This window comes from Peromyscus maniculatus, chromosome 22 (assembly GCF_049852395.1).
Source record: "Peromyscus maniculatus bairdii isolate BWxNUB_F1_BW_parent chromosome 22, HU_Pman_BW_mat_3.1, whole genome shotgun sequence".
NCBI lineage: Eukaryota > Metazoa > Chordata > Mammalia > Rodentia > Cricetidae > Peromyscus > Peromyscus maniculatus.
Window position 1 is genome coordinate 18,526,325 of NC_134873.1, and position 13,408 is coordinate 18,539,732.

General features: G+C 40.3%; 2 protein-coding genes across 2 annotated transcripts in view; both read left to right on the forward strand.

Annotated features, from left to right (window-relative positions):
* The window catches only part of Asxl2 (ASXL transcriptional regulator 2), a 236,140-nt gene that overhangs the window by 391 nt on the left and 222,341 nt on the right, over positions 1–13,408 (forward strand). The window lies entirely within an intron of this gene.
* LOC143270192 (dual E2 ubiquitin-conjugating enzyme/E3 ubiquitin-protein ligase BIRC6-like) lies at positions 87–12,902 on the forward strand. Its single transcript, XM_076559186.1, has 7 exons — positions 87–159; positions 2,718–2,909; positions 3,661–3,975; positions 4,127–6,744; positions 6,897–7,120; positions 11,049–12,119; positions 12,502–12,902. Exons 2-4 carry the CDS (start codon positions 2,838–2,840, stop codon positions 4,205–4,207), a joined length of 468 nt encoding a protein of 155 aa, XP_076415301.1. The 5' UTR covers positions 87–159; positions 2,718–2,837; the 3' UTR covers positions 4,208–6,744; positions 6,897–7,120; positions 11,049–12,119; positions 12,502–12,902.

Below are 13,408 nucleotides of genomic sequence, written 5' to 3' on the forward strand. Positions count from 1 at the left end.
TATTTACGAAGAAACGTTACTTTAAGGAGAAATTGAAATTGTTGTTTTGCCTGCTTGTATGTCTGTGTGAGGGTGTTGGGTCCTCTGGAACTAGAATACAAACAGTTGTTTGTGGCTGTGTGGCGTCTGGGAATTGACCCCGAGTCCTCTGGAAGAGCAGTAAGTCGGTGCTCTTAACAGCTGAGCCATTGAGTTCTTTATACTGTTTTTTTTTTATATAAAGATTTATTTATTTATGTATCTTATGTATATGAGTGCTCCATTTGCATGATGGAGAGGGCATCAGACAGAAGAGGGCATCAGCTCCGGTTACAGATGGTTGAGAGCCACCATGTGGGTGCTGGGAGTTGAACTCAGGACCTCTGGAAGAGCAGACAGTGCCCTTAACCACTGAGCCATCTCTCCAGCCCTATACTGTTGATTTCTAATTTTTTTTTCATGTTTAATCATATTGTCATAAGAGTAGTTTGTTTAAATTGTGTTTTGTAGTTTGAACAGTTCCAGTAGGATTTTTTTTGTGAGACACACTGCCCTCCTGTGGTCAGAATAAGGTAGCTGTTTTGGAAAACTGCTAGCCTACATCTTGAGCTTGTGGTAAAAGAATATAATATGGTATGCCTTCTTTGGATCTTTCCCACCTTAAAAAGTTTTCCTCACTTTTCCTTAGTAAATCTACACTTGCTGTGGTTTAAAAAAAATAAAGAATTGTAATAATTTAGTATTTTTGCTCAGAAATATTTTGATTTTTCTTCTCTGGTTTTTCTAGTGTATGTATATATTTTTCTCATTTTTTAAATATTTAAATTTATTTTATGTACATTGGTGTGGAGTTGTCAGATCCCCTGGAACTGGAGTTACAGACAGTTGTGAGCTGCTATATGGGTGCTGGGAATTGAACCCGGGTCCTCTGGAAGAGCAGCCAGTGCTCTTAACCACTGAGCCATCTCTCCAGCCCTCATTCTTTATATTTATGTTTATAATTATATTTTGGCGTAAAAAATTAAAATTTTTATAATAAATAATATTTGTATTTTTACTGGGTGGCTGTTGCACACACCTTTAATCTCAAAGGCAGAAGAATCTTTGTGAATTAGAGGCCAGCATGTTCTACAGAGTGAGTTCTGGGACAGCCAGGGCTACACAGAGAAACCCTGTCTTGAAAAATGAAAACAAAGCCAGGTGGTGGTGGCGCACGCCTTTAGTCCCAGCACTCGGGAGGCAGAGCCAGGCGGATCTCTGTGAGTTCGAGGCCAGCCTGGGCTACCAAGTGAGCTCCAGGAAAGGTGCAAAGCTACGCAGAGAAACCCTGTCTCGAAAAACCAAAAAAAAAAAAAAAAAAAAAAAAAAAAGGATATATGTATTTTGGCCTAAGTCTGTATTTCTTCCATAGAAGGACTTGAATTTTTTCTTTAACTGATTTACTGGATACCTTATTTAAGCAAGTGCCATTTCAACCTCTTCATTATAATGTAACAGGCCTCGTATCGCTCAGTGGTAGATACCAAGTGTGCTCAAGAGTCTGAATTAAGTTCCTAGTCCTGTCAAAGAAGCAGATCTAAAAACACCAACAACAGGAAACGTCACAGCTTATAATCCTGGGCTTTGGTTATAGAAAGGATAGAGTTTTAAAAGAATTTATCAGTTAATTTTAGTGTGTTGTCCTTCAAATTTTTCTTTGTATCTTTTCATTGTGGTAATAACCACTAAGTTTAGTTAATGAAGTGTGTTGATGACACTTCAGATTTAAAGTACATATATATGTATTGAGGTTCTAGTAAGGTGAAGATTGCTTTGTTTTCTTTTTTTAGTTTTTCGAGACGGGGTTTCTCTTGTAGCTTTGCCTCTTTGCTGGAACTCGCTTTGTAGAGCAGGCTGGCCTCGAACTAACAGAGATCCACCTGGCTCTGCCTCCCAGTGCTGGGATTAAAGGCGTGCGCCACCACCTCCTGGCATGACTCAAATTTTTGATTTGAGATTTGAGATCTAGGACCCTCTTAGATCTTGAGTATCAGTATCGGTAACACTACATTGCAGTGTTCGTATGTATATGGTGACACTGGTGATTGAATTCGGGTTTCTGAGCCTTTTAGGCAAGTGCCCTAGCACTGAATTGTAGCATGAATCTTAAAAGTTCTTATTAATAAAATCAAACCTGGAGCCAAGTATTGGGGTGAATGCTGGAAGGTCAGAGAGACAGAACAAGCCACAGCTCACCTCACCTGGTCAACTTCTCAGCTGGTCTTGTTTCCTCAGACTGGAAGCCTCTGTGTCCTCATATCCGAATGGCTCTCAGCTGAACTGTGCTGCTCAAAACCTAAAAGCTTAACCAGCCAAATGCCTCTAGTTTCTGGTCCTCACACCTTATATACCTTTCTACTTTCTACCATCACTCCCTGGGATAAAAGGCATGAGTCACCATGCTTGGCTGTATCCTTGAACAGATGGATTTCTGCCTCTGGATTAAAGGCATGTGCTACCACTGCCTATCCTCTATGTTTAATATTGTGGCTGTTCTGTCTCTGACCCCAGATAAGTTTATTAGAGTGCACAATATTTCGGGGAACACAATACCACCACACTGAATGAAATCCCAACCTCTTTTTTTTTTTAAGTCACATACTGAATATAATTTTAATGTCAAATTATGTACTTTGATTATGTACCTCTGTGAGCCTTTTCTTCATCCTGGGTCTATGTTTGTTTTTTCCTTGTCTTAGGCAGTGAGTTCCTTCGGGGTTACTCCTGCAGTAGGTGGACTATCATCTGGGACAGCTGGGGAAGCCTCGACAGCCCTCAGTTCAGCAGCCCAGGTAGCTTTGCAGTCTCTCTCTCATGCAATGGCTTCAGCCGAGCAACAGCTACAGGTGCTGCAAGAGAAACAGCAGCAGCTTTTGAAGCTTCAGCAACAGGTTGGAGACTATTTGGCTCTTTGTTCATGCTGTCTCTAAACTTCAAAAGCTGAAAAGTACTGTAAAAATGACCATTATTTTCATAAAGGAAGTAGGTTGTTCAATCTGAGCTAATCGTTTGCAACAGAAAATTGAGGTAAAGTCTTTGTGATATGTTTAAATGTATTAAACTTATATGAATGCATTTTTAATACATGATTGGGAGAAAATGATACTTTTTGTTGAGTCTTGAAGTTAATTCTATTTTATGTTTAAAAACTCTTGGAGAAACATTGTAAAGTTACCAGTTACAATTTTCATGGAATAGAGAATATAGGACATTAAAAAGACCAATTATATTAATTCAATTCTAAGTATAGCAATAATGATAATATGGTTTATAGATTTAATTGCTGACTAAATGCAAACTTTGCAAATTGCTCTTGAGAACTTAGGTCAGTCAGCATTGATTTATTTTTGGTTCATTTTGTTTTTAGCAGAACCTGGTTTTATTATTTACATTTAATTGTTCTGCTTACTTTTCATCTTTTGCTCCATTTCTAGTTCCCTAACGTACAGGAAATTTGTAGACAGCATTTCAAGACGTGTCCTCGTGAGGCAGGGCTTCCTGTGCTGTTGAGTCCAGTTTCATCTTCATGTAACAAGGATCTAGTTGATCCTGTCTAACTTCATTATATGGAATCATAGAGTGTTCCTCACAACGTAGGTAGTCAGGATTCTTCTATAGGTGTTGCCTTTGTTTCTTTTACAGAAAGCAAAGCTGGAAGCCAAGTTGCACCAGACAGCAGCTGCAGCAGCTGCAGCAGCATCAGCAGCAGGTCCTGTTCACAACTCTGTGCCTTCCAACCCAGTGGCTGCCCCTGGATTTTTCATCCATCCATCTGATGTTATTCCACCTACTCCAAAAACAACACCACTTTTTATGACTCCACCACTCACTCCGCCCAACGAAGCAGTTTCTGTTGTGATTAATGCCGAGCTTGCACAGCTTTTTCCAGGCTCAGTCATTGATCCCCCAGCAGTGAATCTTGCTGCACATAACAAAAATTCCAACAAGTCTAGAATGGTAAATGGTGTTTTCAATAGATAATAACTTTTCTTTTATAAAATATTTCAAAATGTGTATCAGGAAATGAGACTAGTTAGCTTAATGCTATGGTTAGACTTTTTTTAGAGCAAGAGTAGTATCAGTACATTTACATTGTTTTCTTTTCTAGAATCCACTTGGTTCTGGTCTAGCCCTTGCAATTTCTCATGCTTCACATTTTTCTTCAGCCTCCGCCTCACCAGTCCATTAATATATAGCGAATACATTCATGTAATCTTTGCATTTTTCAAGTTATTTTTCTTTCCTAAATCTTTTGGCCCTTTTATGACTTATTGCAAACAAATTACATTTGCTACCAAGAATAAGAGTCATGGAAGGTGCAAGTTGTATAGATTGGCTAATTACATTGAAAAAGTGAGATTATTCTATCTAAATCTTGCCTATTGAAATATGAATGATACAAATAGTCTGCTTGAACTGTAGTTTCTCAGTTACCATTATGCCAGAAATAAGGCTGTAAGGTAGTGTCCTGAGGCTAGCATTATATCTACATTTCTGTCATGCAGTATTTCAGAAATCTGTAATTGGTGTGGGAGTATGCATATTTACAAATAAATCTTAGCTATTTTTTACCTTCTAATTCTATTCAGTTCTATACTAAAGCAACGCAAAATTTTAATATCCTTAGGAGGAAAATGGACATATTATATCTGTGCTTTTCATTATATTAATTGAATCTTATTTGCTTTAGAAGAGAGAATTTAAAGCTTATAACATTCTCTTGGTATTTTCTGCACATTTAATTATTAATTGGTAGGAGCTTTGGTGCTGATAACATAGAGGGAAAATTGTTGCTCTGTATGGGTACAGTTGTTTATACTGTACATGGACACAACTGCATCCTACGAGCCTGTGAGGAAGTGAACTAGACATTTATTTATTGTTTTGGAAACTCTTGGAAATTGCCTTTTTTTCTAATATAGTTCTGTCAAATCAGCACTATTCTTGTATATCTTAGTCATTTTTTTTTTTTTTTCTCTGCAGAGTGTAGATGGTAAAGATTGCTAAACTGCCCCTCATACCAATTCAATGAAAAAGAATTATGGTATTATTAATGATTTGCATTTCACTTCAGTAAAGGGATTTGCTTTTGTTGTGTATAAGACCAGAAATAGAAATCTGTTCTCAAGTTTTCTGATATGGTGCTGACCTAGAAAGACAGTGCTTGCTCTATTCATTCTGGGGCAGCCACTTGAGTTGTCTGTATCTTCTGGAGACCTTTCTTGAGGCATTTTTTAAAAAAGCTTTCTTTTTAATTTGTGTAGTGTGCACGTCTGTCTGCATGAGTTTGTGAATGGATATGTGTGTGTGTGTGTGTGTGTGTGTGTGTGTGTGTGTGTGTGTGTGTTTGCATGCATGGTGTCTGTCTTATTTGTCTTTGTGCACATGAGTTCAGGTGCCCACAGAGGGTGGAGGAGTTGGATTTCCCTGGAACCAGAGTTAGAGTTGGTTGTGAGCAAGGAGCCTGATGTGGGTGCTGAGAATCAAATATGGCTCCTGAAAGAGCAGTATGTGCTCTTTTTTTTTATTTTGAGACAGGGTTTCTCTGTGTAGTAGTCCTGGCTGTCCTGAAACTCATTTTGTAGACCAGGCTGACCTCGGATTTAGAGATCACCTGCCTCTGCCTCCCCAGTGCTGGGATCAAAGGTGTGCGCCACCACCACCCAGCCTATGATTTATATTTTTTGATGGTACTGTTACTGTGTGATTTCAACCATGCTTTACCACATATTAAACCCAGTGTATTAGACTCTTGGCCCAGAAGTTAACAAGACTCTTACAAATGAAATTACATCTTGGTATAGCTAATCTATCTAGTGGAGAAACTAAGACAGAAAATGTTCTGTGTCTGAATAAAAGACAGGTACTTTATTAGATATACCTTTTAATGTATTCGCTGACTTAGTTGTTAAACTATAATGTTTGAAATAAATATGAGAATTTACTCTAGCTGAGTGCTTTCAAATTAACTGTCTTAAAATTTTTGACCTCAGGCTTTCAAAACTCTAGCATGTAGTGAGTAGTTGTTCCAGCTTTGACCTGGAAGTACTACCTGCATTGAGGCTTCTGGTAACTGTCATGCCTACGAGCTGGGATATGCTGGCTCTCTTGGTTCCTGGTAATCCTGGTTGTTGGATGGTAGATGAAACAGAGTTCTCCAGAGAACACCGCTGGGCTGCACTTCACCTCTCCTGGACCCTGTAACCTATCCTTTTACCTGTTGTAAATAAAACCCTCAAATAAACCTCCCTTTTAACTACATGGAGTTGCCTTAATAGTTCCACCATCACTAGCAGATTTTTGTTGAGAGGTCAAATCTTGAGCCTTGACATACTAAGCAACTAAGAGATTTTATGAATAAGTATTGATAAAGCTATTTTTACTTATCTACTTATTTATAGTTTAATAACTTGAATTTTTTATGAAGAATTGCTTAATCTGTTTTTGAGTATATAATTTGGTTATTTGATCCCTATTTTGGTGGGTCACTTACTTCTTTTTCCTTCATAGAAGCCAGGAGATTTATGACCTTGGATTCTGGAAGACCTATACTATTGACGGATGTACTGATTCCCACTTGTGGAGACTTGGCCTCCTTATCAATTGACATATGGATGTTGGGAGAAGAAGTGGATGGGAGGCGTTTGGTAGTGGCAACTGATAGAAGCACCCATTCACTTAAGTCTTCATGACTTAATACCACCACCTGTGTGCAGATTCATGAAGGTAAAGAACTTTAAGAAAGTAAATGTGTATATTTTTCATGTTTCTTAGTAATACATTGACATATAGTTGAAGAAGTAAATCTGTATTTTTCAAAATACATAGCTCATATTTTTTTATTGTATCACGTACGTGTTTGCTTATTTTCAACTCAGATATCTTCACTTCAGATAACTGTCATTGGACATTATGGAAGCACAAATGCCAGAACAAAGATCCCATTAGGATTTTACTATGGACATACATATATCTTGCCTTGGGAAAGTGAACTGAAGTTGATGCATGATTCTCTAAGAGGCGAAGGCGAATCTGCCAACCAGCCAGAAATTGACCAGCATTTAGCAATCATGGTTGCTTTACAAGAAGATATACAGTGCACGTTAGTGGAAAATTGTGGTGGTATTGTGTTCACCAAAATATTGTGTACCTTAATAAACTTATCTGGGGTCAGAGAACAGACAAGCCACTAGTTAGTCAGTGATAGCACACGCCTTTAATCCTAGCATTCCAGAGATAGAAATCCCTCTGGATCTCTGTGAGTTCAAGGCCACATTGGAAATAGCCAAGCATGGTGACACACACCTTTAATCCCAGAAAGCCAGCCTTTAGTCCCAGGGAGTGGTGGTAGAAAGTAGAAAGATATATAAGGCGTGAGGACCAGAAACTAGAGGCTTTTGGCTGGTTAAGCATTTGGCCTGGTTAAGCTTTCAGGCTATGGAGCAACACAGTTCAGCTGAGATTCATTCTGGATGAGGACTCAGAGGCTTCCAGTCTGAGGAAACAGGACCAGCTGAGGAACTGGTGAGGTGAGATAGCTGTGGCTTGTTCTATCTCTCTGATCTACCAGCATGGACCCCAATAACTGGCCTCGGGTTTGATTTTATTAATAAGAACTTTTAAGATTCCTGCAACATCTGGCGCCCAACGTTCGTGTTACGAATTCATGAAAAAGCTGTTTGCCTGTGGCCTTGTGAGCCCCAGTTCAGGCCCAAGCTACACTCAGCCGGTTGTGGTGGCACACGCCGGTAGGATTTGCTGAAGGAGACAGAGGCAGGAAGATCCCGAGTTTGAGGCCGGCCTAGGAGGCTTGGGAGAAGCTTTAGCCCGGACTGAACCACAAACAGTGGTGGGACCATGGAAGCAGTGGCTACTGCTCCACGTTGCCAGCTCCTTCTCATCGTGTTGGTGACTGCAATGCTGCTGCTACCTGGGACAAAGGGTTTACTGCTGCTGGTTCAGAGAAGAATTGCCAGGACCATCGTGTTACAAGAAAGCATCGGCAAAGGTCAGTTTGGAAAATTTTGGCAAGACAAATGGTGGGGAAAAATTGCTGTGAAGATTTTCTGTTCTAGGGAAGAATGTTCATGGTTCCGAGAGACAGACATTTATCAGACTATGATTGCTCCAAACCACAGAGGAGGCAAAAAAAAAAAAAAAAAAAAAAAAAAAAAAAAAGTCTGCAGGAAACCATGACCATGCCTAACAGTGACTTTGAAATCTTCAAAAAGATGACAGGATCCTACAATGATGATTCCACATGGACTATGGTAAAGCCATTAAGCCGATTAACACCATGGAAAAATCGACTTTGGACTACAAACCGGTCAGGACAATTTCGAGAGGACTAGTTGAGATGATCCAGCCTGACAGACTACTCAAACAAGGACTTGAAACAAGCCCTGAACTTTCCTATTATGCAGAGACTGGACAAATGATACAGGACTTGATGATTAACCCAAAAATTTTCTTTTCAAGATTCCCTAAAGATATCTTCACCCCTAGAAAGCAAAAAGAAAAAGAGAATATAGATATGAGATAGATCATCGAATCTACTCTGAGAAAAAAGATAAAGAAATAATAGGATAAATAGGTAGATCACTGAATCTACACTGAAGAAAAAGGGGAAGATATAAAAATGACAAAAGGTAGACTAATGAATCTATTATGAAAAGAAAGAAGAGAAAATATGGATATGATAAGGTAAAAAGGGAGATTATGGAATCTACTTTTAAAAAGGAACTACTTGTTTTAAATAAGATAAGTAATGAAAATTTTTTGGTCTGAGTTTATCAGATGTTACTGGACTGGACATCGTTAATATATATAATGGAGTTTTTATCTGAATCTGTCAAATGTTAATGGAATAGATATCATTAATGTAATTTTTGCCTGTATATATTGTATATACTTATTAGATAGTTTTTCTTGTATTAGTTATAAGCTTTTTTAATTTTAGACAAAAAGAGAGGAGATGTGGTGGTATTGTGTTCACCAAAATATTGTGTACCTTAATAAACTTATCTGGGGTCAGAGAACAGACAAGCCACTAGTTAGTCAGTGATAGCACACGCCTTTAATCCTAGCATTCCAGAGATAGAAATCCCTCTGGATCTCTGTGAGTTCAAGGCCACATTGGAAATAGCCAAGCATGGTGACACACACCTTTAATCCCAGAAAGCCAGCCTTTAGTCCCAGGGAGTGGTGGTAGAAAGTAGAAAGATATATAAGGCGTGAGGACCAGAAACTAGAGGCTTTTGGCTGGTTAAGCATTTGGCCTGGTTAAGCTTTCAGGCTATGGAGCAACACAGTTCAGCTGAGATTCATTCTGGATGAGGACTCAGAGGCTTCCAGTCTGAGGAAACAGGACCAGCTGAGGAACTGGTGAGGTGAGATAGCTGTGGCTTGTTCTATCTCTCTGATCTACCAGCATGGACCCCAATAACTGGCCTCGGGTTTGATTTTATTAATAAGAACTTTTAAGATTCCTGCAACAGAAAATTGTTCATATATTATTAAATTATTTCTCTATCTACCCAGAAGGGAGCAAAGGAGTGTTCCCCTTGCTCCACATCCTCTCCAACATTGACTGTCATTAGTGTTTTTGATCATAGCCATTCTGACAGGTGTAAGGTGGTGTCTCAGAGTCATTTTGATTTGCATTTCTCTAATGACTAAGGATGTTGAGCATTTCCTTAAATGTCTTTCAGCCATTTGAGATTCTTGTTTTGAGAATTCTCTCTTTAGCTCTATAGCCCATTTTTTAATTGGACTGTTCAGTATTTTGATGTCTAGTTTCTTGAGTTCTTTATATACTTTGGAGATCAGCCCTCTGTCAGATGTGGAGTTGGTGAAGATCTTTTCCCATTCTGTTGACTGTCTTTTTGTCTTATTGACCGTGTCTTTTCCCCTACAAAAGCTTCTCAGTTTCAAGAGGTCCCATTTATTAATTGTTGTTCTCAGTGTCTGTGCTACTGGTGTTATATTTAGGAAGTGATCTCCTGTGCCAATGCGTTCAAGAGTACTTCCTACTTTCTCTTCTATCAAGTTCAGTGTAACTGGATGTATGTTGAGGTCTCTGATCTACTTGGACTTGAGTTTTGTGCATGGTGACAGATATGGATTTATACAAATTCATAGAGACAGAAAGATAAGACGTTATCTCAAGATGGAGAAGAAAGGAATATAGAGCAGTGATTTCTTAAGTACAGAGTTTCTGTTTTGTGTGATGGAAAAGCCCTACAAATGGACAGTAGTATCAGGACATAATATGAATGTAATAAATCATATCATAAATATAGTTATTGAATGAATACTGGGAATGTAATCAATGAATACCACAAATGTAATTAATATCATGAGTGTAATTAATGAATATCATGAGTGTAATTAATATCTTGAATGTAATTCATGCCACTGAATTGTGAACTTAAAAATGGTTACAGTTGCAAATATTATGTTCATTTAAAAAAATAAGGTGGAATGTAATCACTATACATTATATGTGTGTATGAAATTGAAGACAGCGATGTTGTAAAATAGAAAATGGTGATGGTGTCATAGGCCTATGAGGATGCTGGACTAAAGTCTATCAAATTGTGCAGACAGGCAAATTGTATACTCTGTGAATTATTTGTCAATAAAGATTTTATAAAACCTTAAAAAAAAAGGAAAGGAGCAAAGGTACATTACAGCAGGATTGAAAGCATGAGAGTATTGTTAGCTAACTCGTATCATTTATTAATATCTGTCAACAGTAGTTTTGGTGTTTTGTTTTCTTTAAGACAGGGTCTTTATTTGTAGCTCTGAGGGACCTTGAATTGACTGTGTGGACCAGGCTGTCCTCCAGCCACAGATTGCTGCCCCCCTTTGTCTCTAGGGTAGGGGGATTAAAGGTGTTCTCCACAGTACCTGGCCCAACAATAATTCTTCATAGTAGTTGTACTTTAATGTATTTTAAGAGATGTGCTTTTCAGTGTGTAGCTCCAGAAGAAGACTGAAGGAATGACTTCATTTATTTTTACTCACAGATATAACTTAGCCTGTCATCGTCTGGAAGCTCTTTTGCAGAGCATTGATCTTCCTCCTCTCAACAGTGCAAACAATGCGCAGTACTTCTTGCGAAAAACCAGACAAAGCAGTTGAGGAAGACAGTAGGGTTTTTTCTGCTTATCAAGATTGTATTCGGCTACAGCTTCAACTAAATCTGGCTCATAATGCAGTGCAGAGGCTCAAAGTAGCCATAGGTGCAAGTCGGAAGACATTGAGCGAAACATCAGTTCCAGAAGACTTGATTCAGACATCGTCCACAGAGCAGTTACGCACCATTGTCAGATACTTACTGGACACATTGCTCAGCCTGCTTCACTCTTCCAGTGGTTTGTATTTGCTCAGTGACTTACTGAGACTAATTCATTATGTCTCTGTTGCATGTTTTAGGTACATGGTATTAACTTTCTGAGTTTTTTTTTTTTTTAATGAGTGTATGGTGCTGGGGATTGAATTGATAGTTCATACATGCTAGGCATGTGCTCTTTACTGGCCTCTATTCCCAGACACTATTTTCTAGAAATTTTAATTTGATATCCTGTTTAATATGTTTATGAAATTTTTGTGGAGTTATTTATTTTCTCCTTAAGATGGGTGGCCTTGAAGGTTGCTACCATTGAGCATTGCTCTATGGGGTTGTTGGATCGCAGCTGTAAATCTCACCAATTTCCCACTCCTCATGGGCCAGCCGTGGTCCACCACCAACTCCTTTAACTCAGTTTTTCGTTATACCTCGTGGTTATGGGATTGTCAGAGGGGACAAATTCTCCGGTGTCTTCTGCCAATCTTCAGGAGCCCAACACCCCGACCCTCACCCTCCCACCCCGCCCACCTTCCCAAATCCCTTCCTTCTCCTGTGACACTGTTCTCCGTTCTCCTTGGCATCTGCCCCGACACGGACCTTACTACTTCTACAGCGGTTCTCTGGACAGTCCAAGGCTTGCTGCATCGAGAGCCTCCTCCAAGCGATCCATTTTCCCCAACCACTGTCAGATGACGTCCGGGCTGCTCCCATCTCCGGCCATGTCCAGGTTGCCCACGAGAAGGAAAAGGTATCCTTCCCCCTTGCCGGCCATTCAACCAAAACTTTCTGAGGATCTTAAACATCTATGGAACTTGGTGTGACACTGGATTTACAAAGCTCAGAGATCCGTGCCACATAGAGCTCCCATTTGGAGGGGTAGGTGGATGGGGGTAGGGGTGGGGTGGGGAGGCGTGACTGTGACAGAAACTACAGAGGCAAAAAAAGATACCAACAAAGGGGCTTCTGTTCTGCCTTGGAGGGACATCAAGAAGGACTGAGAGGCTTTTGCACAGGACTTCTTTCTAGGCTTGGTAACAGCTTCCTATTCCTGCACCCACCTTACCTCCATTTCTCTCCCAGGGTCTTTCTCACATAACCTTTTCTCCAGCTCGCCCTGCCCCTTCCCACAGGTGATCCCCACAGCCTTGCTGAGTCGGCTCCTCCGGTGCTCCATCGCGGAGGCTAAGGCACGCCTGGATGCAGCTCCTTCCGTCTGCGAGGCTGTCAGGAGCGCCCTCTCTGGGCCGGGTCAGAAACGCACCACCCGAGCCCTTGGAGACCCTACAGCCTGGAGTGCACTGAATTGATGATTCTGGGACCTCGAAGGGGCAGAGCCGTGGTCCACTCCCACGAGGACTTGTGCCAACAATACACGTGGTGGTAGGACAAATCCAGTTTCAGGGAGTGGGGTGGGGGGAGCACTAACAACCCAGGATCGGGGAAGAGTCCCGCTCTCAGCTGGATCATTTCCACTTTTACTGGCATCTTCTGATCTCAGAAATAAAACTAAATGTCTTGCTTTGGAACCTAACCTTGCAAAAAGTCAGTTATCACAAACAAGGAAAATGGGGGCACCAGGTAATTTCGGGCAAGAGAGAAGGTGCTATTCACTAGAGAAAGACAATCCCAATGAGACAAGATCCTTCTGACTAGAATGAATGCCACATCCCCTTAGAGACCAGTGAGCAGAGGGCTTTCACTGCACCCTCTCCCTGTGCTTGAAGAAAGAGCAAAGGAACTCTGGATGTGCTGGGGACCCTTTGGTGGTGGGATCCAAAGAACACTAGAAACTTGTCTGTACAGCTTTAGACTTCAGCTACCACGGGTTTTGATAAATAAAGGCACCTGGATTCATCCCAGGTGCAGTCTCAGTACCTGCAGCCAAGACTCTTACGGCAGAGATCTGGCTCCCCCTTGTGGCAGAGAAATAGCCGATTAAGAGATACCCCAGGACCTCCCCTATAGAGAGAGTTAAGGAACGTTCATTGCTAGAATTATTTTGGGATATTAGAGGGGAAGTCAAGAATCAAGGAAAGT